This window comes from Sus scrofa, chromosome 2 (assembly GCF_054392235.1).
Source record: "Sus scrofa isolate SSC_HxYL_T2T_F1_AM1 chromosome 2, Sscrofa_HxYL_maternal_Yorkshire_Landrace_v2.0, whole genome shotgun sequence".
Classification (NCBI taxonomy): Eukaryota; Metazoa; Chordata; class Mammalia; order Artiodactyla; family Suidae; genus Sus; species Sus scrofa.
Genome location: NC_139384.1, coordinates 94,724,575 through 94,751,582, shown reverse-complemented (window position 1 = coordinate 94,751,582; position 27,008 = coordinate 94,724,575). Strand labels below are relative to the sequence as shown.

The 27,008-nt window shown below is 36.9% G+C and overlaps 1 protein-coding gene across 2 annotated transcripts in view; it reads left to right on the top strand.

The window, feature by feature from the left end:
- Positions 1-27,008, top strand: part of ANKRD31 (ankyrin repeat domain 31) — a 171,987-nt gene that overhangs the window by 33,834 nt on the left and 111,145 nt on the right. For both annotated transcript variants that reach the window (XM_085013838.1, XM_085013837.1), the window contains exons 7-11: positions 1,466-1,509; positions 4,560-5,207; positions 7,378-7,652; positions 11,612-11,721; positions 22,938-23,093. In XM_085013838.1, the coding sequence (XP_084869964.1) occupies positions 1,466-1,509; positions 4,560-5,207; positions 7,378-7,652; positions 11,612-11,721; positions 22,938-23,093 (1,233 nt within the window). The remainder of the gene's footprint in view (positions 1-1,465; positions 1,510-4,559; positions 5,208-7,377; positions 7,653-11,611; positions 11,722-22,937; positions 23,094-27,008) is intronic.

Below are 27,008 nucleotides of genomic sequence, written 5' to 3'. Positions count from 1 at the left end.
CTCTGTTTTCTGCTCTGCTACTACAACAATAGCAGTACCACTTAAGTATCAACTTTTGCATGCACTCTAGTGCCTAGATTTTAGTCTGATATTTTTTGTTCATTATTTTAACAAGTATTTATTGAGAGTGCTAAGTGCCAGGTTTATAGGTGCTATGGGTGTGTATATGGATGCTGAATAAACCAAGGATCCTTAAAAGGTAGCTGCTCTGTCTTGGAACTTGAAGATATTAGGATGAATCTGAAATATCTTACTGTTGTTGGAAAGCAAAGATGCTTTCAAGAATTTCTGGGGCAGTGCTAAAAGGATAAAGAGCTGGCTCACTTGTGCTCTCACTGGCCAATGTATGACAAACTAGTGGGGATAAAAACCCAACAGTGATTTTAGTTCATGGAAATAAGTTTGTGGAAAAAAACATGAATTTGTAATGATATTCAAATATGTTAATAGTGGGAGTTCCCACTGTGGCACTATGGTTTAAGGAGCTGATACTGTCTCTGTAGTGGCTCAGGTCACTGCTGAAGTATGGGATAAAATCCCCAGTCTGGTGCAGTGGGTTAAGGATCAAGTATTGCTGCAGCTGTGGCATAGGTTGCAGCTGAGGCTAGGGTTCCATCCCTGGCCAGGAAACTTTCATATGCCACAGGTATGGCCCAAAAAAAATGTTAATAAAGTACAAAAGGTAGTCTCAATGCAGGAAATAAAGCACCTATAGTGGAATGTTTAAAAATTTTTAATCACTTTAAAAATAGAGACCTATTAATACATGTGCATTTAGGACAATCTGCTAATTCCTTTTGGCCCCTACATGAATGCTCCTTTTTATGCCTAACTCAACAGCTTGAGTTCATTTGAATTCTGTTACCTATAATGGGGAAGATAATGACACTGAGAGGGCAGATATGATTTTTCCTCATGTGGTTGCAAATACTTAGAATAACTCAGGCAAAATAGGTTGTTTTTTAACTAAACTAATTCCAAATAATAATTTTACCTTGGCTTCGTGTTAAATATTTTTTTAAGAACTGGAAGAATTTTATAACTTTATTGCCAACATGATACTATCATAGCAATAATTTTTTTTTTTTTATGGCTGTACCTGTGGCATTTGGAAGTTCTCAGGCTAGGGGTCTAATTGGAGCTACAGCTGCCTACCTACACCACACCCACAGTAATGACACATCCAAGCCGCATCTTCGACCTACACCACAACTTATGGCAATGCTGGATCCTTAACCCACTGAGCAGGGCCAGGAATCTAACCCCCATCCTTGTAGATACTAGTCAGGTTTGTTACTACTGAGCCACAGTAGTAACATTATAATTGTTATATTTATAAACTATTTGATATATCCCATGAATATCCAAATGAGTCATTTCAAGTTATATGATTAAAAAATGCTGAGTGAGACAATATGTTTTAATGCTTTAATAAGACTGGAATGAAACATATGTTATCTTCTAGGGCTTGAGCCTGAAAATCCTGAAGTGTTACCACACACAAAAAAGGTTGGTTTGTAAAATAGAAATTAGCTATTTTGATCTTGGTTTAGAGTTTTGTAATTATATTAAATCAAGTATCAAGCCCGGTTAAAGTCTTCTCCTAGGCAAATATATGACTTAAATCATTTCAGTAAATAGAAATCTATTCTTTTCTAACAACCCATTTCAGAACTTATTTTTCCTTATCTCTAGTGAAATAGAATTTTCTCGATCTGTATGTCTTTTTTAGCATTGTAACTCTCTTATTCTTTATCTAGAGGTGAAGCATATAATTTAATATCAAACTATTTGCTGAGGTGATGTAGCAAAAATGCCTTGTTGCTTTGTCTATTACCCTGTTTCCTTTAATAGTTCCTGCTGGATATTGCTTTCCCATATTCCAGTTGCTAATCAGTAATTGTGTGCTGAGTGCTTGTTTTGATTTTGCTTTCTGCTCGGTGCTGTGGGGAATCGGAGGGCTCTAAGACTGGTCCTGCCTATAACAGACTCCAGCAATCAATGACTTCCCCAGGCGAACCCTACCATATCTGTACCATACTTCATCTCTGGTGTACCTTAAACTTTCTTACCTCCATGTCTTCGTTCAAGTCAGGAGCCAGGAAGCAAGGGAAAGAGCATGACATTTGGAACCAGTGTGTACCATGGGCAAGTGTTTCATTTATGTGTGTAATGTACATTTAGTAGGATTAAAGGAGGACTGAGAATGATGATAGTGCCTGGTGTCTGGTACCTAGGTGGTGCTTGAAAAATACGTGTTTTTTCCCTCTTTCACTCCTTCACAAATCATTAATTTCTGGCTTAAGTCCCTTTTCGATCTGTCTCAGATGACTGTGGTGATGTTTTTGTTGTTGTCTTTTTAGGGCCTCACCCATGGCTTATGAAGGTTGCTAGGCTTTGGGTCGAATCGGAGCTGTAGCTGCTGTCCTACAGCAACACCAGATCCAATCCGAGTCTATGACCTACACCATAGCTCATGGCAATGCTGGATCTTTAACCCACTGAGCGAGGCCAGGGATAGAACCTTCGTCCTTGTGGATACTAGTTGGATTCGTTTCCACTGAGCCATGTTGGGAACTCTGACTGTGGTGATTTTGACCAAAGTAATTGCTCCCTCTCCAGCATTCATTATTCACTGACTTTGTTCGTATTCCCCAGTCACTTGCGTCCTGTGACATTAATAGATATTCAGAGAAAAAGGATTTTTTTTTTTTTTTTTGTCTTTTGTCTTTTTTGTTGTTGCTGTTGTTGTTGTTGTTGCTATTTCTTGGGCCGCTCCCGTGGCATATGGAGGTTCCCAGGCTAGGGGTCGAATCGAAGCTGTAGCCGCCGGCCTACGCCAGAGCCACAGCAACGCGGGATCCGAGCCATGTCTGCAACCTACACCACAGCTCACGGCAACGCCGGATCGTTAACCCACTGAGCAAGGGCAGGGACCGAACCCGCAACCTCATGGTTCCTAGTCGGATTCGTTAACCACTGCGCCACGACGGGAACTCCCAGGATTTTTTTTTAACAAAGAAATTTAGAGAACATTGAATCTGAAAGTCTCCTCAGATATTTATAGTGCACGTGTTTTGAAAACTTTGTTTAACCAGACATTTTTCTGGCAATCATGAAAACCCTTCACTGCCTCTCTTTTTTTCACCCCAGAAAACTTATAACACCAGAGCTTTAGTTCCTGTCACTCATGCTGTGTTTTTGACATTATTTCTACTTTATATATTAATGCCTCCAGTCTTCATTTAGAAATTAAGTTTCTTTAGGACAAAGTTCAGTATATATACTTTGTTACAACTGGGTCTTGAATTTAGTAGATAGGACTTCAGTAGGAGCTAGACCTTGAACTGTAACTTATGGAATGGATAGGATCCAGTTCTTCAATTCCTTCTAAATTCCTTTTATTTTTATGAGCAAATTATAGTTTGCATTCCTAATAAATATATCATCTTAGCTCTGTATGCTACGTACAGAAAAGATAAATGGTGGCAGGTAGCAAAGGAAGAGAGGGAGAATAAAATATTTTTCACTTATTCAAATCAAATCAGTATTAGAGGGCTTACAGATTACAGTGCATCCTGGCAGAGTGATGTGTCGTTGAAGGTAGAATTGATTTTTATTTAAAAAAAAATTTTTTTTTTTTGGTTGCGCCCAAGGAAAGTAACCTGGGCCCGGGAGTAAACTTGGACCATAGCAGCGACCGAAGCTGCTGTAATAACAACTCCAGATCTTTAACCTGTTGCACCACAAGAAAACTCCTGGATATGATTTTTAGAAATAGCCAAAAGTCACTGAAGCCCATTCTGTTATTTAAGGTCAAGCAAATTAAGTTTTAAATGTTGAAAAGAAGTTTAGTGCCTTTAAGCTATTGAGACTGGCTGAATGGCTTGAATGGCTTATAAATGATTTTGAAAGCACTTTCAAAAGAGGAAGTCTAATATTTTGATCATTGGAAACATTGTGAGAAGAATTATAACCTATAAAGGTGATGTCTTGGAAAATAATAGTCATTTAGAAATACAATTTTTTTTTTGGTTTTTGTTTAAAACAATCTCAACTCAGAACAATTAATTTATAGACAGAACTTGTAATATTTACATAGAACTGTGTTTTCTTTTTGCTCTCTGACCTCCTGGCCTTTGGCTTTTTTACTTCACGTGTACATATTCATACAAAGATGGGAAATAAGAAGGTGAAACTATGGAAATTTTGTTCCTGGTTAGTAATTTTAATAAAATTCAATAGAGATTTTTAGCAAGGGAGACTTTTATAGCTATTAACTGCCGTAAAGTTTTTAGATTATTTGTTAATTTAATATCCATGTCATCTCTGCCTCTTCCCTTAGCCCAGGTAATTTAAACTTAGCTGTATAGTTCACCATCTGTAATTATGGTGCAGCCAGTTTTACCCTTGTCCACTATTAAATTAACCATGTGTTCACAGCCATTGATAATTTGGTATAATCAGCTAATAAAGAGTATTTTTATTTATGGAAGGGAGGAAAGTTGAAACTCTTTTTTGTATATGCTGTAATGATGAACTTCTACTTGAATATTTAGGAAACAAGTACAGATGGAGACTCTTGTGAAATAAGCCTTCTTTCAAGTATTACTATTAAAGAATATGATACATTTGCTGTAGAGGAGAAATCATTCATAGAACCAGAGAAGGTCTTGGCAGTACCAAATACATTTTCTGAGCTTGGAAAGGAAGTCACATTGGCCATGACTTCTGAAGAAACCAAAGATGAAGAAAGCTCTCTCGAAACTTTTGTTTCTGCCTTAGAAGGGTTACTGACATCACCAGAAACTACCCAGGAGGAAAGACTGTTTGGCATAATGAGTGACTTTGAACCTAGAGAGCTGATGAACCCACAGAACTGCTCTCCAAATTCCGTTTCAATACCCTTGACCTGTCACAGAGATTTACTAGAAAACAAAAAGGAGGATGCCTTGCCAGCTGAGTTGTTAGCATCCCTAAATGCATTGTCAGAAACCAAAGTGGAAGCCGTCTATCACAGAAAAGAGGGAGGCATCAGTCTCAGTGCTGAAAATGAATGTTTGGGAGTGGAGCCTCGTCTGTCTCAGATCGATGAAGATTGTACACAAATAGGAGAGGTGAATTTTGAGACTCTTTGTTCTACTCCACCATTTGAACAAGATTCCAAGTTAGCTGAGCTGCAGAACAAGCATCTTTCAGCACAGCAAGTAAGTCCAAGTATGAGTATGATTTTGCTTTTCATAGTGACCATTAACAAGTCTTTCTTACCCACATACTTTATTTTAAATTCAAACCTTCTACCCAAATACCAACACTTAGAAGGTACTTTTTGACTTTGAAACATATAGTGATCTTTTTAATGTTCCCGGGTAAAGTTTTCAAGTGTTAAAAAGTTAAAGTAGTTAAGTTTCTTCCTTGAAAAATGGAGAAGATATATCATCATTGGACTGCTTATTTAAAGGAAGGAAAAGATTATCACAATTTTCTGGCACTGTGTCTACCTGGGTACAGAGTAGAGGTGAGATATCCCATGTTAATTTCGTGGGACATAAAACATACGCAGTTGGGCTGCCAAGAGAGGGAAAACATACCTGGCTTCAGTAGAACTTTGTTTTGCATTCTGTGTCTGAGGATACTGTTGGGTGTCACAGTTCTTGGGTTTAGAATTCCTGGATTATTATGTTTGGAGGCCCTGTAGTGGCCTATCACTTGCCAAGTCTCTTTTTCATGTTGACAATTTTTTTTCCTTTTAAAAATTGTCTTTAATTTTTCCTGATAATAATAGTAATACAGCCTCATTATGAAAAAACTAATATTACAGCAATATATAATAATACAGTAAGAGGAAGTCATCCACAATTCTGCTCTCCAGAGATAATCGCTGTTAACAGTTTGCTCTGTATCTCCATTTTTTTCTACACCTGTTCTATGTAAATTTTCTTTTATATTCATGTGATTACATGTCAACTTGTTTTTTAAATTTAATAATATACCTTGGTTATCTTTCTGTATCAACAAATGTAGTACTACTACAAATGTTTCTACTTGTTGAATGGTATTTCACTGTACTGGTATATTTTGTGTATATATATGTGTGTGTATAGATATATAATAGTGTGATTTATTTAACCATTTCACTAATGATGGTCATTTGGCTTGTTTTCTTTCTTTTCTTTTTTCCTTCTGGCTGTTATCAAAATGCTCCTATGAACATTTCTTGGAATATTTAAATAACATGATACTAAGCTCATGTTATAACACACCCACCTGGAATAATACTGCATGCAATTCAGGTCTAAAAAATTCAAAATATACATATACATAATGATATTTTCTAAATCCAGAAAAAGAGAAAGGCATGAAGATTAAATTAAACATTCCAGGATTCTAATCTAAAAAAAGAGGTAATATGAGTGTGTCAAGTATAGGGAATTATGACTGGAGTTGCTAGAGGGAGCATGAATTTAGGAGGTCCTTAAAAAAAAAAAAGTCTACTTAAAGATAGAAAGGAGATTGATTTAAAATTAATTACTCTTCCTCAGCTACAATAAAAATGTGAAGATTATTACCTTGGGAAGCTTTGAAAGGTGGATATCTCAAGAAATGTTTATACAATATGTATAAAAATATGTACCCCCATGAAAGTTAAGTCTGTAATAGATGATTAAGGGGAAGTTAGAACCATTCATGATATACTGCTAACCTTTTAAAATCAATGTAACAGAGGTTATGTATGTCTCGTCTCAGAAGTATCACTTTACTGTTGCTGTCACGTAACGAAATACTAGGCTGAGTAAAATATTGATCTGGCCTGGCATGACATTTCTCCTGTTTTTAATGTGTCTCTTTTCATTATGTGCTACCCATTTCCTGTGAAATTAAAGCACCCACAGTGACCTTAGGTTTACCTGTGGCTTTTAAGAATGAATATTGATAAAACACAAGTTTTTACTTGTGTTCTTCTTGTTGTAGGCTTTTAAATCTGCATTGTTCTTTACGATGTTCATTATTATAAAATTTTCATTGTGTTCACTTGTCTATGGGTTTTTGTACTTTTGTCTTATGAGGTATTTTTGTGTAAACAAAGGACAAGATAAAACTTACTCTTTTGCAAGTAACTGTCCAGTTTTCCCAACGTCATTTATTGAAGAAACTGCCCTTCCCCATTGTATAGTCTTAGCTCCTTTGTTGTAAATTAATTGACCACATATGGGTAGGTTTATTTGGGAGCTCTCTATTCTGTTCCATTGATCTATGTGTCTGTTTTTATGTCAATATTTTGCAACTTTTGTGCTGTACCACAAAAATAAAATTCTTCTAATTTTATTTTTATGCATTGTTGTAATTACTTGTGTTTGTATTTACATCTTAATATAGACTCTAGAAGACCCAAATTTATTTGGATTGGAAACTTTGGTTCATCAAAATGTCAACTCTTGTGATCCACTAAATAACAAGGGAAATTCAAATCCAGCAAAAAACAGCTCTGACCAGGATACCACACTTGTGTTAAGGAGATCGTCCAGACTGAAAGTAGGCAGAGATGCAAAGCCCACAACAGATGACATGTTTAAGATGCCAGAAAAGATTTCACCCAAAATACTTGGCTGTGAGAATCAAACAAGTAATAACTCTTCAACTGAGAATTTCAGGTATGCTACAGACCTCATAGATAATTTTATGCTTGGGACATTAGAGTCAGCCTACAGTTACCTCTGAGTAAAGAACTTTATTTTTTAATGTTGTTACTTATATTTATTTTGCAATTTTTTTGCAATTTACTTAGTTTTCAGAAAACTATTTTACTTTTTTTCGAGATAAAGTAATGAGAGATTGTTGTATTTCAACTTAATTCTAATATTCTTTCTTTAATATCCATTACCATACATGGAGTTACCAATTTTTTTTCTTATAATGAGAACTTTTAAGATCTACTCTCTTAGCAACTTTTCAAATATGCGATACAGTACTATTAGATATAGTCAACATGCTGTGTATTACATGTTCCAGACATACCTTATAACTGGAAGTTTGTACCTTTTTTTTTTTTTTGTCTTTTGTCGTTTTCAGGGCCACACCCGTGGCATATGGGGGTCCCCAGGCTAGATGTCTAATTGGAGCTGTAGCCACTGGCCTACGCCAGAGCCACAGCAACATAGGATCTGAGCCGCGTCTGTGACCTACACCACAGCTCACGGCCACGCCATATCCTGAACCCAATGAGCAAGGCCAGGGATCCAACCCGCAACCCCATGGTTCCTAGTTGGATTCGCTAACCACTGAGCCACGATGGGAACTCCGGAAGTTTGTACCTTTTGACCATCTTCACCCATTTTACCCGCCTGCCCCATGCCTTGCCTCAAGCAACTACCAGTTTGTTCTCTGTGAATTTGGGTGGTTTTTGTTTTGTTTCATTTTTTTAGAGTCCACATGTAAGTGAGATCATAAAGTATCTATCTTTATTGTCTGACCTGTTTGACTTAACATAATGCCCTCAAGGACTCATTCCTCTTGTCAAAAATGGCAGCATTTTCTACAGAATTTTTCTGTGACTAAGCACTATTCCTACGTGTGTGTGTGTGTGTGTGTCTGTGTGTATCACACTTTCTACTTAGGTTGCTTCCATGTCTTGGTTATTGTAAATAATGCTACAGTGAAAATGGGGTGCATAATGATTTTGTTTCCTTTAGGTAAATACCCATAAGTGGAAGTGCTGGTTCATATGGTAGTTCTATGTTTAATTTTGGGGAGAATCCCCATACTGTTTTCCATAGTGGTTGCACCAATTTACATTCCTACCAGTGGTGCACAAGGATTCCCTTTTCTATTCAGCTTCCTCAACACTTGTTATTTGTTGTCTTTTTGATAATAGCCTTTCTGACAGGTGTGAGGTGATAACTCACTGTGGTTTTGATTTGCATTTCTCTGTTGATAAGTGATGGTACACACCTTTTCATTTACCTGTTGGCTATTCGGATGCTTTCTTTGGAAATATCTTTTTACTTTTTATTTTTTTAATTCATAGATAAATTTTATTTATTTAATTTTCTTTTGTGGAAAATTTTTTTCATATTATTTTCCCATATTAGTTATTACGGAATATTGGGTAGAGTTTCCTGTGCTATAGTGCAGGTCCCCATGGCCCATCCATTCCATATACAGTAGTGTGCATCTACCAGGCCCAAAATTCCCATCCATCCCTCTCCCTGACCTGTCCCCTTTGGTAACCATAAGTTTGTTTTTGAAGTCTGTGAGTATGTTCTGTTTTGTAAATAAGTTCATTTGCATCATTTTTTAAGATTCCACATATAAATGATATCATATGATGTTTGTCTTTCTCTGACTGACTTAGTGTGGTAATCTCTAGTGCCATCCATGTTGCTGCAAATGGCATCGTCACATTCTTTTTTATGGCTGAGTAATAGTCCATTGTATATAGGTACTACATCTTCTTCATCCAGTCTTCTACTGATGGACATTTAGATTGCTTCCATGTCTTGGCTGTGCTGCAGTAAACATTGGGGTGCATGTATCTTTTCAAATTATGGTTTTCTCTGGATATATGTCCAGGAGAGGGATTGCTGGATCATATGGTAATTCTATTTTTAGTTTTTTGAGGAAAAACTAAAACAGTTTTTTTTTTTTTGTCTTTTTGCTATTTCTTAGGCCGCTCTGAGGCATATGGAGATTCCCAGGCTAGGGTCTAATCGGAGCCGTAGCCACCAGCCTACGCCAGAGCCACAGCAATGCGGGATCCGAGCTGCATCTGCAACCTACACCACAGGTCACAGCAACACCGGATCGTTAACCCACTGAGCAAGGGCAGGGACTGAACCCGCAACCTCATGGTTCCTAGTTGGATTCATTGACCACTGCGCCACGACGGGAGCTCCCAGCACTTACTCTTAGTAGACTTTTTGGTGAACAGTGTAAAGTGATACTTCATTGTAGTTTTGACTTGCATTTCTCTAGTAATTAATGATGTTGAGCATCTTTTCATGTATTCTTTTGGCCATCTCTATGTCTTCTTTGGAGAAATGTCTGTTTAGATCTTCTGCTTTTTTTTTTTTTTTTTTTTGGTCTTTTGAGGGCCATACCCATGGCACATGGAAGTTCCCAGGCTAGGGGTTGAATCAGAGCTTAAGCTGCCAGCCTGCATCACAGCCACAGCAATACCAGATCTGAGCCGCATCTGCAGTCTTCTTCACAGCTCACGGCAACACTGGATCCCTAACCCCCTAAGCGAGACCAGGGATCAAACCCACATTGTCATGGATCCTAGTTGGCGTCAGTGTTGCTAACCACAACTTCCTGCCCATTTTTTGATTTGGTTGTTTGTTTTTAAGATATGAGCTTCTTAAGTTCTTATATATTTTGGAAATTAACCCTTGGTTGATTGCTTCATTTGCAAAAATTTTCTCCCATTACATGTTTTTTGTTTTGTGTATGGTTTTCTTTGCTGTGCAAAAGCTTAAGTTCAGTTAGGTCCCATTTGTTTATTTTTGTTTCTATTTTCATTACTCTAGAGGTGGATCCAAAAAGATAGTGCTGTGGTTTATGTCAAAGAGTGTTCTGCACATATTTTCCTCTAAGTTTTATAGTATCCAGTATTGCAGGAAATGTCTTTTTAGCTCTTCTTACACTTTTTAGTCGGATTGTTTGGGTTTTTTTGTTTTTTTTTTTTTTCCTGTTGAGTTGTATGAGTTCTTTAAATGTTGCAGATGTTAACCTTTAGATATATGATTTGCAAATATTTTCTCCCACTTGGTAGATTTTCTTTTCATTTTGTTCATAGTTTGCATTATGGTAGCTTTTTAGTTTTTCTATATATAGTCTCAACTGTTGATTTTTGCTTTTGGTGTCACATCCAAAATATCATTGCTAACACTGATGTCAGGATGCTTACTCCCTGTGTTTTTTTCCTAGGAGTTTTATGGTTTCCAGTCTTAGATTCACGTCTTCAATTCATTTTGAGTTAATTTTTGTGTATGATATAAGGTTGTGGTCCAGTTTTATTCTTTTGCAAGGAACTGTCCAATTTTTCCAATGCCATTTATTGAAGAGCCTGTCCTTCCCCATTGTGTATTCTTAGCTCCGTTGTCATAAATTAATTGACCTCATATGGGTATGTTTATTTGGGCGCTCTCTGTTCTGTTCCATTGATCTGTGTGTCTGTTTTTATGTCACTATTTTGCAGCTTTTGATCAGTGCTGTACCACATGGCAAGTCCTTTGTTTCCCGCAGAGAGTTTATATCTTTTTCCCTAGAAGGTGCAGATAGAGTGAATACAGTGCAGAGTGGCATGCCAACATGGGGAGTGAGGGACAAGAGACTCAGAATTCATACTTGTAGGTGACTGCCCCAAAGGAGAGAAACCCATAGATGACACAAAGATAAGGCTAGAAACTGTAATAACTGGCATATCTGTCATAGAATTATCTGCAGTTTTCTTGGGAGCCATCTTCATATTTAAAATTGCCGTATTGCTTGACAGTAGCTCAGTAAAACATCTTTGAGTTTTAAAAAAATTTAGTCAAAATTTTGATATGATCATCTGTGAATGGTTGTAGAGAACATGACAGTAATTTTAAAAACACATTTATTTTTCCAGAACACGGAGTCCTGCTTTAAGGATTGAAGGTAAAGGGAAGACCATGCATTCATCCAGACTCAAGAGTGGAGAACAGATCAGGAAAAACAGAAAACTTTCAGGGAAAAATGGTGAGGTGTATTTTACTTCTTTATTTCTTTAAATAAATAACTTACAGAAACATAGAATTCCAGTACTAAAAAGGATTTGGAAATTATATGTCTCAGCCTTCTCATTTTACTGATGAAGAAGTTCAAAGAGGTTAAGGTTTTTCTCCAGCACTGCATAGCTCATTAGTAGTATAACTAGGACTTGATCCTGAACATCTGCCTCATAGGATGGTGTATTTCCTATACTTGTGCTTTTGAGAGAATAGTTGCAGAACCCTTTCCAAATTTAGATGTCTGACCTATCTGTGGTGTGATCAGTCTAGCACAGGCTTTGGGAAATTATACTAGAAAAACTAAATAGAGGAAAGGAGGCAAAATTATTTCATACACACACACACACACACACACACACACACACACATATGAAACATTTTATTTTTTAGTGTATTTTTTATTTTCCTTCCTTCTTCCCTAGACCAGGGATCCAACCTATGGTGGAAGCACCGAGTCCTAACCACTAGACCACCAGGGAACTCCCCAAAGCTTCTTTGTTCCTATATATGTTCCTATATGCCAAAAAATGCACTGAAAAAAATCTGAAACAGTAAGAACCTAGAAATACTGGTTACAAAATAATAGATAGTGGGATAGTTAGCCAAATTGAAATATGGACTGTAGATTAAACAGTAATATTGTTTTAGTGTTAAATTTTCTGAATTTAATAATTTGGTTGTATAAGGTTGTGTTGTTGTTTTCAGAGAGTATGCACTTAAGTTTTAGTGCTTAAAGGGGCATGGCATATATAAGTTATTTTTTATGTATGTAGGTATCTGTATGTGTGTATATAAAGAGGGAGGTAAAATGATTTGAGTGGTGGAAAAATGTTAACAATGGATGAATCCTTTGTTTTATTTTTACAACTCTTTTATAAGTCTGAAATTATTTCCAGCTAAAAAGTTTAAAATTCAATAAATGAAAAGGAGATAAAAATAAATTCCTTTTATGTATATAGGTGCTACCCAGTTACAAAACATGAGAGAAGATCCCATTTACAGTAGTTACAAAAGAGAGGATATCTACTTGTATACCTAATAAGAAATTTTCATTCCTGTAAGAAGAGAGTGTAAAAATTCTAATAAAAAGACTTGAAGAAATAAATGGAAAGAAGAACCTTTTTTTTTTTTTTTTTTTTTTTTTTGTCTTTTTGCCTTTTCTAGGGCCGCTCCCACGGCATATGGAGGTTCCCAAGCTAGGGGTTGAATCAGAGCTGTGGCCACCAGCCTACGCCAGAGCCACAGCAACACAGGATCCGAGCCGTGTCTTCGACCTACACCACAGCTCACGGCAACGCCAGATCCTTAACCTACTGAGCAAGGCCAGGGATCGAACCGCAACCTCATGGTTCCTAGTTGGATTCGCTAACCACTGAGCCACGACGGAAACTCCAGAACCTTATTCTTGACCATAAAGATTCATTTTTATAAGAAATTTAATTCTTCCTATTCTATAAATGCATGAGTGCTCAAACAGAAACAGATTTTTGTGTATTGTTAATTGTTTTGTTTTGTAGAGCTGGATATTAGTTATGGGAATAATACAGAATTTCAGCTGAAAAAGTAATGTAAGAGACTTGCCAAGAAAATTCTGAAAAATAAAAGCAAAAGGAGATTAGAGAGGCAGGAACCTGTTCTACATAATATGAAAGCAGTGGAGTTACTGTCTTGGCACAGCGGAAATGAATCTGACTAGGAACCATGAGGTTGCGGGTTTGATCCCTGGCCTCGCTCAGTGGGTTAAGGATCTGGCGTTGCTGTGAGCTGAGGTTTAGGTCACAGATGTGACTTGGATCTGGCGTTGCTGTGGCTGTGGTGTAGGCGGGCAGCTGTAGCTCCGATTTGACACCTAGCCTGGGAACCTCTCCATATGCCGTAGGTGTGGCCCTAAAAAGACAAAAGGCAAAATAAACAAATAAATAAAGCAGTTAGAAAAATGATAGAAATTAAAATAATTTGGTGCTGGCACAGAAATAGACAGATAGATCAATGAAACAGTAGGGTGTATATGTTGAAGCTAAATACGATGGAAATATGGTATCTGTGATAAGTATGGTATCTCAAATTGGTGGCATAAAGAAGGACTAACAATAAATAGTGAAAAACACAGACAAATTAGCAACGCTCTAACATTTCCTATACCAAATTTAATTCCAGTTTGGCCAAATATTTAAAGGAAAAAAATTCTAGAAAAAAACACAAGTGAATCTTTTTTATAATCTTGGAAAAATCCCTTTGTAAATAACAGTTCAAGCCCAGAATCTGGCAGGGAAAAGAATAAAATTAACTGCATACATTAAAAAAAATTTGTGTAGAAAAGTATCCTAAAGAAAACCAATCATCAAACACAGAATAAGTACCGGTAACACATGACAAGGGGTTAATTGTACTAGGAAGCAAAGAGCTTCCCTACAAAAGCAGTAGGGATAAAAAAGGGGAAGGAATGTGAATAAGAAGTTCACAGAAAAAACATAGAAACACCTGAAAAAATAATATCTCACTCCTGCTTAAAGTATAAGTTAAGAACTATAATTTTCCCCTAAGAGAATGCAGTAAGCATTTGAACATTCCCAGTGTCAAGAATGTGGAAAAAGTAAACATTCTCATATGTTTTTGGTAACAGTATAAGTTTCTTAAATATTTTTACAGGGCAGTTTATTTACATTCATCAGAAATTTAATTCATAATTCTTTTGAATTAATTTTACTTTAAGGGGTTTATTCTATAGCTGTATTTGCTGAAATATATAAATTTTTATAAGGAAGTTCATTATAGCATTGCTTATTATAATAAAATGACTAGAAGCAATCTAAATTAAGTGAACAGTTAACAAATTATAACCAATGAAATAATATTCAGTCTTTTAAGAAATCAGAAGACTATATATATATGTATTGATGAGGGAAAAAAGCCATGTTTTTTTTTTTTTTCGTGTCATAAGGATGATAACAGATTTCTTATTGGAAACAGTGCAATCAAGAAGAGAGTGGAGCATTAGCTTTAAAGTACTAAAAGAAATTCTATACCTAGAATTCTGTTGCTAGAACCTGGTATTCTGTACCCAGCAAAATATCTTTCAAAAGTAAAGGTGCAGTAAAATTTTAGACATACAAAGCTTAAAGAACTCATCACCAGTAGGTCCATACTGTAGGAAATGTGAAAGGACATTCTTCAGGCAGAAGAAAGATTATACTAGATGGAAATTTGCATCTACAAAAGGAATGGGAATTGTTGGAAATGTTACTATATGGATAAAAATATAAGATTTTTCTTATTAATCTGTTTTGAAGGTTAATTGGCTGTTTAAACAAAAATAACAATTGATTAGGAACTCCTGGTTTGTTGTATTTTTAGGATTCCACATATAAATATCATACAGTATTTGTTTTCTCTAACTTATTTCCCTTATCATAATGTTCTCCAAGTCCATCCATGTTGTGACAAATGGCAAAGTTAATCCTTTTTAATGGCTGAGTAATATTCCATTGTGTGTGTGTGTGTAAACCCCACATCTTTATCTGTTCATCTGTTGATGGACACTTAGCTTGCTTCCATATCTGGGTAATTGTAAATAATGCTGCTATGAACATTTGGGTGCTTGTATCTTTTCAAATCAGTGTTTCTCTTTTTTTTTCAGATACATACCCAGGATTGGAATTTCTGGGTATATGATAGTTCTATTTTCAGTTTTTTTGAGAAGCTTCCATACCATTTTCCACAGTGGCTACCCCAGTTTACATTCCCACCAATACTTTCCTCTTAAAAGGATTCTTGTGATTTAATATAGGGTTTACCCAGAAGATATATGGTAGTATTCCCTTCCCAAGATCCCTAATCACATCTGCGAAGTCTCTTTTGCTATATAAGATAATATTCTCAGGTTCTGGGGGTTAAGATGTGAACATCTTTGGAGGACCATTAGTTATCTTATCATACCAATTAAAAGCTGGGGCCACTATACTGTTACTAAGAATATCATATATCATGAACTATAGTACATTATATAATACATCATTATTATCTGACAGAGTAGATTTCAGAACAAAGAATATTAGCAATGATAAAGTTATTTCATAGTGATGGAGGTGTTACTTCCTCAAAGTATATAACAATTCTGAACAATTTTTCTCTTTTTTCCCTTCCAGTTTTATTGTGATATAATTGACATACACTATATAAGTTTAAAGTGTATAGCATTAATGATCTGACTTACATTATGTATATAAAATGAAATGATTACCACAGTAAGTTTAGTGAACACCCATCATCTCACATATATACAAATTAAAGAAAGAGAAAACATTTTTCCTTGTCATGAGAATTCTTGGTATTTATTCTCTTAGCTTTCATGTTTAACATACAGCAGTGTTGCTTATATTTATCATGTTGTATATTATATCCTTAGTACTTATTTATCTTATAACTGGAAGTTTGTACCTTTTGACTGCCTTCATGCAGTTCCCTCTCTCCCCAACCCCCACCTCTGGTAATCACAAATCTCATCTCTTTTTCTGTTTGCTTATTTTTGAAGTGAAATTAACTTCAAAATGTTAACTATGTTAGTTCCTGTTACACAACATACTGATTCTGTATTTCTATACATTTTTTGATAGGTAAGAAGTAAATTTATTAAGAGACATACACACCCCATAGTCAGAGTGTGGGCCATATCAGAAAGCAAGAAGCCCCTTTCTGTACATTTCAAAAAGATCACTATAGTAAGTCTAGATACCATCTGTAACCATACAAAGATATTATGCAATTATTGACTATATTCCCACACTGCACATTTCACACCTGTGACTCATTTATTTTGCAACTGGAAGTTTGTAGGTCTTAATCTCCCTCACCTACAATTTTTTTCTCCTCCCTTCATCTCCTTCCCTCTGGCAACCACTTGTTTGTTCTCTAAATCTATGACTGTTTCTATTTTGTTGTATTCACTCATTTGTTTTTAGATTCCATATACAAGTGAAATTGTACAGTATTTTTTTTCTCTGACTTATTTTACCTAGCATAATACACTCTAGGTCCATCCATGTTGTTGCAAATGGCAAGATTTCAGTCTTTCTATGGCTGAGTAATATTCCCTTGTATACATATATTGTATCTTCTTTACCCATTCATCTATTAATGGGCACTTAGGTTGCTTCCATATCTTGGCAATTGTAAATAATGCTGCAGCGCATGTGTCTTTTCTAATTAGTGTTTTTGCAGAGGATCTGCATAGACATTTTTTCCAAAGAAGACATACCAATGGCCAACAGACACATGAAAACCTACTCAACGTCACTAATCATCAGGGAAGTGCAAATCAAAACTACAATGAATGAGATACCATCTCACCCCATTAGAATGGCTGTCATCATAAAGAAAGAAATAGGGAGTTCCCATCATGGCTCAGCAGTAGTGAACCTGACTAGTATCCATGATACTGGGGTTCAATCCCTGCTCTCATTCAGTGGGTTAAGGATCCGGCATTGCCATGAGCTGTGGCGTAGGTTGCAGACATGGGTTGGGTCTGGCGTTGCTGTGGCTGTGGCATAGGCTGGCAGCTATAGCTCCAATTCAACCCCCAGCCTGGGAACTTCCAAATGCCGAGAGTGTGGCCCTAAAAAAAAAAAAAAAAAAAAAAAAAAGAATAAATAATAGGAGTTGGGTTGTAGAAAAGGGAACCCTCATGCACTGTTGGGAATGTAAATTGGTGCAATCACTATGGAGAACAATATGTAGATTCCTCAAAAAATTAAAAGTAGAACCACCGTATGATCCAGCAATCCCACTCCTGTGTATTTATATAAAGTAAATAATTACTCTCTTAATAACAAAGTTTCAAAATACATGAAACAAAAACTGATAAAACCACAACAAGAAATAGACAAATCCACAATTGTAGGAGTTCCCTGGTGGCCAAGTGGGTTAAGAACCTGGTGTCATTACTGTAGGTCTAGTTGCTGCTATGGCGTGGGTTCATTCTCTGACAGGGGAACTTCCACATACTGCAGGCATTGCCAAAAAAAAAAAAAATCCATCATTATAGTCAGAGATTTCAGTAGCACTTTTTCAGTGACTGGTAACTCCTTATAGTAACTCAAAGGGGCAGAGTATCAGTTAGGATACAGAATATTTAAATAACGCTATCAACCAGCTTCACCTATTTAACATTTATAGAACTTTCCACTCAGGAACAGAAGATCAGACATTCTTTTCAAATGCAAATAAGAGTATTTATCAAGATTGTATGCTTGGCCATAAAACAAGTATCAATAAATTTAAAAGGATTTAAATTTAAAAAGTCATAAATAATATTTTCTCTGACACCAAATAGGATTGAGTCAGAAATCAGTAACAGAAAAATCTCTATAAAATCTTGAAATATTTGGAAACTAAATAGCACACTTTAAAATAACCTATGGGTCAAAGAAGAAATTTAAAGGAAATTTGGAAGTGTTTTTAACTAAAATGAAAACACAATATAGCAATATTTGGAGATGTTATGAAAAGAGTAGTTGGGGGAGAATTATAGTACTAAATGCCTGTGTTAAAAATGAAGAATAATCTCAAATCTATGACATCTGCTTCTACCTTAAGAAACTAGAAAAAGAAGAGTGAATGAAATCTAGAATAAACAAAGGAAAGGAAATAGTGAAGGAGAAAGCAAAAAATCAGTGAAACAGAAAACAGAAAAATAATGTATAGAAACAGTAAAACCATCATCTGGTTCTTTAAGAAGGTCAATAAAATAGATAAACCTCTCCCAAACTGACCAGGAAAAGAAAGAATACGCAAATCACCAGCATCAGAAGTTAAGGAGATGGCATCATGACAAAGTCTACAGATATGAAAATGATAAAAGGGAATACTATGAACAACTTCTTGCCAGTACATTCAACAACTTAGATAAAATGGGCAACTTCCTTGAGACAAAAAGTATTAGAAATAACTAGGCAACCTGAATACTACCATATATGTTAAACAAACTTCCCCACCAAAAAGCAAATCAACAAACAAAAAATTTTCTAAGCCCAAATGCCTTTCATATTAGTCGGCTAAGACTACCATGACTGAATAACACAAACTAGAAGGCTTAAACAATGGGAATATATTTTTCTCTCAATTCTGGAGGCTAAAAGTCCACAATTACGGTGCTGCAAAATTTGTTGCTGCTGAAACCTCTCTTTGTGATTTATGGACAGTGCCTTTTTGGGTATACAGAGAGATCTAGTGTCTTTTCCTTTTTCCTTTTTTTTTTTTAAATAAAGATATCAACCCTATTGTATTAGGGCTTCAACATATGAATTTTGAAGGACACAATTCAGTCTATAACACCTTCAGTGGTAAATTGTACCAAACATTTGAGGAAGAAATAATACCAGTTCTCCACAAACCTTGCAAAAAATTGAAGATGAGGAATTGCTTCCCAGCTCATCTTACAAGTCACTACTAAACTGATACCCAAATCAAAGATATTACAAGAACAGAAAACTGCAACTTAATATCCTTCATGAACATAGATGTAAAACTATAAACAAAATTTTGGCAACTCATACCCAGCATTACCTGATTTCAAGAATTATATATGGCTAGAGTAATCAAACCAGGATGATGCTGTTGTCAAGACAGGGAAATAGTCAACAGAAGAGAAGGGAGTTGAGAAATAAAAAAAAAAAAACAGTTTTTACAAAGGTATAAGGCCTTTGTAGTGGAGTACAATTGGGTATCCACATGACCAAGTGAGGTTTATCCCAAGGATGCTGGGTTGGCTTTACATTTGAAAATCAGTCACTGTAATTTGTTATATTAATAAGCTAAAAAAGAAAAGCTGTGTGATCATCCCAGATGCAGAGAAAGATTTTGATAATACCTAACATCCACTGCTGACGAAAACTCTTAGCAAACTAAGAATAGAGGGGAATTTGGCAAAGATACAAAAACACAGCTATCATACTTAATGATCAGACTGAATGATTTCCCCCTAAGATCAGAAATAAAGCAAAGATGCCTGTTCTCACTACTGCTGTTGATCATTGTATTAGTGGTTCTAGCCAGTAATAGGAAGAAAAACAAATAAAAGGCATCCATGTTGGAAAAGGTGTGAAACTGTCTTTAGTCACAAATGACATAATTGTCTATGTAGAAAATCTGATGTACAATAAAAGCAACTGTAAGTTTAGCAAAGTTGCAAGATACAAGATCAATATACAAATATTAATTATATTTCTGTATCCTAGCAACAAATGATTAGAAAGTAAAATTGGAAAACCAAGGAGTTCCCATCGTGGTACAGTGGTTAACGAATCTGACTAGGAACCATGAGGTTGCGGGTTCGGTCCCTGCCCTTGCTCAGTGGGTTAAACGATCCGGCCTTGCTGTGAGCTGTGGTGTAGGTTGCAGATATGGCTCGGATCCCGCGTAGCTGTGGCTCTGGTGTAGGCTGGTGGCTGCAGCTCCGATTCAACCCCTAGCCTGGGAACCTCCATATGCCACGGGAGCAGCCCAAGAAATAGCAAAAAAAAAAAAAAAAAAAAAAAAAATTGAAAACCAAATAATTAGGAAGTGAAATTTATACCACATTATCAAAAAACATGAGATACTTAGAAATAAAATTTGGCAAAAGATGCAGAAGACAGGTACATTAAAGCCTACAAAATGTTATTCAGAGAAACCAAAGAAAACTTGATGGAGTGAAATGAAGGGATATAGCTTGTTCATCATTCAGAAGACTCAATATTGTTAGGATGTTATTTCTTCTCAGATATTAATTATTGATTCTATGCAATACCAATTAAAATCCCTGTAGGGTTTTTTTTTTTTTTTGGTAGGAATTCAAAAGCTGGTTAAAATTCATACAGAATGCTAAGGACCTAGAATAGTAAGACAACTAGACGAATAAGACTAGTAAGACAACTAGTCTTACTATTCTAGAATAGTAAGACACCTCTGTCTAGAATAGTCTACTAGTCTAGAATAGTGAGACAACTCTGATAAAGAACAGAATTAGAGGGCTGACATTACCTGATTTCAAGAATTATATATGGCTTGAATAATCAAACCAGAACGATGTTGTCAAGATAGGGAAATACGTCAACAGAAGAGAGGGAGTTGAGAAATAAAAAAACACAGTTCTGACAAGGGTACAAGGCCATTGTAGTGGAGGACAATTGGATATCCACATGCAGCAGAATGTTATTGAGTGTCTTTCTCTGTATTTTAAGAGTGTTGATTTTTGTTTTGGCCAACAAGTTACTGGAAGATCATATTGATCCTTTGTCTACTTTTTAAAAAACCTTGTTAGGCAGGTCTAGTGTAGGCCTTACTCTAGGACCAGTTTAGCCCTGCTGCTGACATATGACCCATTAAAGGTCTCTGAATGCCCAGTTTTCAGCAGGGTCTCTCTCCTCAGGCTGACAGGAATGTGATTGTCTCCCAGGCTGTGTAATCTCTAAAATGTGTTAATTTATCATTCCCAGGTAGTTGTTCTTGCCCATCGTGAAGATTCACCCCAGTATAGTGTTCAGATAACAATTCAAGGAGCCCTTTTTATAGATTTCTGGTACCTTTTCTTTACTCCCTCATTCCTGGTGCCTTGCCCTGCAAATTCTGTTCACCCCCAGCCTCCCCAAATTCTAATCTGTGTCTCCTTAGCTCAGCGGAATCACCGTGTTTTGTTTGTGTGATATTCTGAAAAGCCTCCAGACAAGAAGCCGGAGTGACCTTAGAGCTCACTTCAGTGTTTGCCTTCACTCAGGGAAGTCATGGATCCGAACTACCTATTTTCCTGTCTGAATATTGGGGTTTTTGACCCCCATGTATTTTGCCTAATTTTCTAGTTGATTACATTGGGAGGGCAAGTCATGACTGGAAGTGAATGTCTTTCACAGCTTAGTTTTCGTTGAAAATTTTTGTGTTCTTTTTAATGTTCTTTTAAATAAATCACATAGTTACAATAGCAAGTACAACTGGCAAAGACTGATCTGGGTGTAGACTATTGATTTTTGCATATAGTTTGGCTGGTGGGAGCAAAATGCTTTGTAGCCTGGGGTGGGGGAAGGTATCCACAGTAGTTGGTTTGTTTTATGTTGGAACTGAATGGAGAGAATCAAAAGCAAAGCAGGAGTTCCCGTCGTGGCTCAGTGGTTAGCGAATCCAACTAGGAACCATGAGGTTGCGGGGCGATCCCTGGCCTTGTCACTGGGTTAAGGATCCAGCGTTGCCGTGAGCTGTGGTGTAGGTTGCAGATGCGGCTCAGATCTGGCTGTGGCTCTGGTGTAGGCTGGCGGCTACAGCTCCGATTGGACGGACTCCTAGCCTGGGAACCTCCAGATGCCGTGGGAGCGATCCTAGGAAAGGCAAAAAAAAAAAAAAAAAAAAAAGCAAAGCAGTTAAATTGTGGCCCATTAGGTAATCTGCTGCAGTACCCGATTACCTTTCTAAAGTTTTAGAAGGGGGCAGGTTATTTGGATCAGAACTGGAAAAGCCATCATTAGAGCTATTCTGAAATTCAGGAAAACCAAATGAGTGTTATCTTTAAAAATTGACAGGATTTGATTTATCTAAATGGGGAGTTTCAGTATTTTAGGAGGCACAGTGGAGAAATGATACTTGGTGTACATAACTTGAATAATTATTTCAATTGTCTTTCCCACCTTAGGAAAATCAAAACTATTGTAAAGATCAAGATCATAGTTCTTTAATTTCATGACAATTATTTTGAACAAAGGAAGAAAATCTAACATTCTCTCTTCTGGTCTTGCTGGAGTTAATTTTTGTATCTTTCTTATATGCTGAGATTTTTCTCTGCATGGTTTTATAAGACATTTTGGTATTATAACATTTGCTGGGGTTTAATAACATCTAATTCTAGATTTAAATAATCTCTTTCATCAGAACTTTTAAGAAAAATAATCTTGGTCTTCTCATATTTGCCCCTTTCCTGAAGTTTAATCAACGTGAACTGCTTATATGATTTATAACTTACTCAAATATTTTCAAACTAAAGACATGTCTCTCTTTCACCTTTTTGATGTAGATACCATTATAGTTGAGTTAATGAATGAAATACTCCTTCATAATATAGTAGACCTCTGTTCCAGAATGTGAACTGGATTCATTCTTGTATTCCTCTTCATTTTCAAATAAAAATGATTAATTTTTTGTTTTCTTTTGTTCATTCTTTCATTTCAGAAAAAAAGAAGATGAATGAATTATCTCTTTCTAAGATTAACCGGAGAAACATTTTTGGAGAGAACTTGCTGTATAAGGCTGCTCTGAACAATGATACTGATCTTGTTCATCACTGTATAAAAAAAGGTGCAGATGTTAATCAACCAAGTCATGCTGGTAGGTTGTGGTTACCACCTATAGTTATCTTGATAGTGATTTGTAGTTTCAGCTGAGTCATCACTGTGAAAGTATGTCACAGTAGGCCTAAAGCAGGTATCAAGCAGAAAGTTTCCAGGCAGTTTTTCTTTTTCTTTCTTTCTTTTTTTTTCAATTTTACTTTATTTATTTATTTATTTTTATGGCTGCACCCAAGGCATATGGAAGTTCCTAGGCCAAGGATAGAATCCAAGCCACAACTGTGACCTACACCACAGCTGCAGCAATGCTGGATCCCTAACACACTGCGCTGGGCCAGGAATTGAACCTGCACCTCCGCAGCAATCTGAGCCACTTGCAGTTGGATTCCTAACTCACTGAATCATAGCAGGAACTTCTGTTTAACAGTTTTTTTTTTTTCTTCTCACTTTTTTTTGGGGGGGTGGTGGTCTCTTTGCCTTTTCTAGGGCCGCACCTGTAGCACATGGAGATTCTCAGGCCAGGGGTCCAATTGGAGCCGCAGCTGCTGGCCTATGCCACAGCCACAGCAATGCCAGATCTGAGCTACATCCACGACCCACACCACAGCTCACAGCAATGCCAGATCCCCAACCCACTGAGCAAGGCCAGGGATCAAACCTGCAACCTCATGGCTCCCAGTCGGACTCGTCGACCACTGAGCCACGATGGGAACTCCTCTCACTTATTTTTTAACTCAAATTTTATTACATTTGTAGTTGTGCAACAGTCATCACAACCCAATTTTACAGCATTTCTATCCCAAACACCCAGCCCATCGATTACCGCCCCCCCCCCCAGAACCTCTCCCCTTTGGAAACTGTAAGTTTTTCAAAGTCTGTGAGTCAGTATCTGTTCTGCAAAGAAGTTCATTGTATCTTATTTTGTCTTTTTGTCTTTTTAGGGCCGTACTGCAGCATGTGGAGGTTCCCAGGCTAGGGGTTGAATTGGAGCTGTAGCTGCCAGCCTATGTCACTGCTACAGCAACATCAGATCTGAGCCTCGTCTGCTACCTACACCACAGCTCACAGCAACATCAGATCCTTGACCCACTGAGCAAGGCCAGGGATCGAGCTCGCATCCTCATGGATGCTAGTCTGATTTGTTACCTCCTAAGCCACGACGGGAACTCCCTGTATCTTTTTTTTAGATTCCACATATAAGTAATAGTATATGACCTCGGTGTCTCACTATCTGATAATTTCTAGGTCTGTTCATGTTGCTGCAAATGCCATTATTTCATTACTGCCATAATTTCATTACTTTTTATGACTGAGTAATATTCCATTGTGTATATGTACCATATCTTCTTTAGCCACTCCTCTGTTGTTGGACATTTAGGCTGCTTCCATGTCTTGCCTATTGTATATAGTGCTGTAATGAATATTGGAGTATATGTATCCTTTTGAGTCATGGTTTTCTCTGGATAGATGCCCAGGAATGGAATTGCTGGGTCAAATGCTAATTATATTTTTAGTTTTCTGAGGAATCTCCATACTGTTTTCTTCAGTGGTTGTACCAATTTACATTTCCACCAACAGTGTGGGAGGGTTCCCTTTTCTGCACACTCTCTCCAGAATTTATTGTTTATAGACTTTTTGATGATGGCCATTCTGGCTGGTATAAGGTGGTCCCTCAGAGTAGTTTTCATTTGCATTTCTCTAATAATTAGTAATGTTGGACATCTTTTCATGTGTTTTTTAGCCATCTTTGTGTCTTCTTTGGAGAACTTTCTGTTTAGATCTTCTGTCCATTTTTTGATGGTATTATTTGTGGTTTTTTTGGTATTAAGCTGCAGAAAGTGTTTATATATTTTGAAGATTAATACCTTGTCAGGTGCTTCATTTGCAAATGTTTTCTCCCAATCTGTGGGTTGTGTCTTCGTTTTTTTTAGGTTTTCCTTTGCTGTGTAAAAACTTTTAAGTTTAATTAGCTCCCATTTGTTTTGTTTTGTTTTTATTGTCATTACTCTAGTGGGTGGGTCTGAGAAGATATTGTTGTGGATTATGTCAGAGAGTGTTCGGCATATGGTTTCCTCTAAGAGTTTTATAGTATCCGGTCTTATATTTAGGTCTTTAATCTATTTTGAGTTTATTTTTGTGTATGGTGTTAGGAAGTGTTTTAATTTCATGTTTTACATGTACCTGTCCAGTTTTACCAGCATCGCTTATTGAAGGGTTTGTGTATTCTTGCCTCTTTTGTCATAGATTAGTTGACAGTAAGTGCATGGATTTAATTCTGAGCTTTCTATCCTGTTTCACTGATCTGTATTTCTGTTTTTGTGCCATTACCACACTGTTTTGATGACTGGAGCTTTGTAGTATAGTCTAAAGCCAGGGAGCCTGTTTCCTCCAGCTCTGTTTTTCCTTCTAGGATGGCTTTGGCTATTCTGCCTCTTTTATGCTTCCAAACAAACTTTAAAATATTTTGTTGTAGTTCTGTGAAAAAATGTCCGTGGCAATTTGATAGGGATTGCATTGAATCTGTAGATTGCCTTGGGTACTATATCACTTTGACAATATTGATTCTTCTAGTCCAGGAGTATAGTGTGTCTTTCAATCTGTTTGTGTCAGCTTTGCTTTATTTCATCAGTGTCTTATAGTTTTCAGAGTACAGGTCTTTCATCTCTTTAGGTGGGTTTATTCCTAGGTATTTTATTCTTTTTGATGCAATGATAAATGGGATTATTTCCCTAATTTCTCTTTCTGATCTTCCATTGTTAGTGTATTGAACTGCAGTCGATTTCTATGTTTTAACTTTGCAGCCTGCAACTTTGCCAAATTCATTGATAAGCTCTGATAGTTTTCTGGTAGCATCTTTAGGATTTTCTAGGTATAGTACATGCAATATGCAAAGAGTGGTAGTTTTACTCCTTTTCCAATTTGGATTCCTTTTATTTCTTTTTTCTTCTCTGATTGTTGTGGCTAGGACATCCAAAACTGTGTTGAATCGTAGTGGTGAGAGCGGACATCCTGTCTTATTCCTGATCTTAGTGGGAATTCTTTCAGCTTTTCACCATTGAGAGTGATGTTAGCTGTGGGTTTGTTATACATGGCCTTTATTATGTTGAGGTATGTTCCCTATGCCCACTTTCTGGAGAGTTTTTATCAGGAATGGATATCTCTTCCTCCCTTCTTTCCTCCCTCCATCCTTCCTTCCCTCCCTCCCTTTTTTTTTTTTTTTTTTTTTTCTCTTTAGGGCTGCACCCACAACATAAAGAAGTTACCAGGCTAGGACTGGAATTGGAGCTGCAGCTGCTGGCCACAGCCACAACAATGCCAGATCCAAGCCGAGTCTGTGACCTACACCACAGCTCACAGCAATACCGGATCCTTAACTGACTAAGTGAGGTCATGGATTGAATCTGCATCTCATGGATACTAGTCAGGTTTATAATCCACTGAGCCACAACAGGAACTATGAGGCAATTTTTCTACTTGTAGTGCTTCACCATCATCTCCCAGGGAAGTGCTAAGATAGGGGAGGGAGACAGGAGAAGAACACTGTATTTTATCTTTAAAGGTTATGCCTGCCTGGGGCCCAGCAGGTGGGCCCTGTGTTATGGCATTACATGAAAGGATGGGGTTAGTAGGGCTGGCCTGCTCTCTTTGTATGGGCATCGTTACTAGGAGACTAAGCTTTTAGTGAAAGAGAGATGAGGTACAAAACTGAAAGAAGCTAATGTTACATTGAGCTTTGAGGAACACTGATGATAAAATGGTAGGTGTACAGCAGGGGCAATGGCCAGGGAAATGGAGAGAACAGACTATGAAGTAGAAAGGGTGGGGAAGAAAGCTCAGAAAGAACAGTCTTTGTGCAAGCCTGGATCTCTGGTACATCTTGCTGCAGGGAGAACCTACCTGACATGTTCACCTGGAAGTAAATGATATCTTTCTTTCTCTTCCTTCCTTTCTTTCT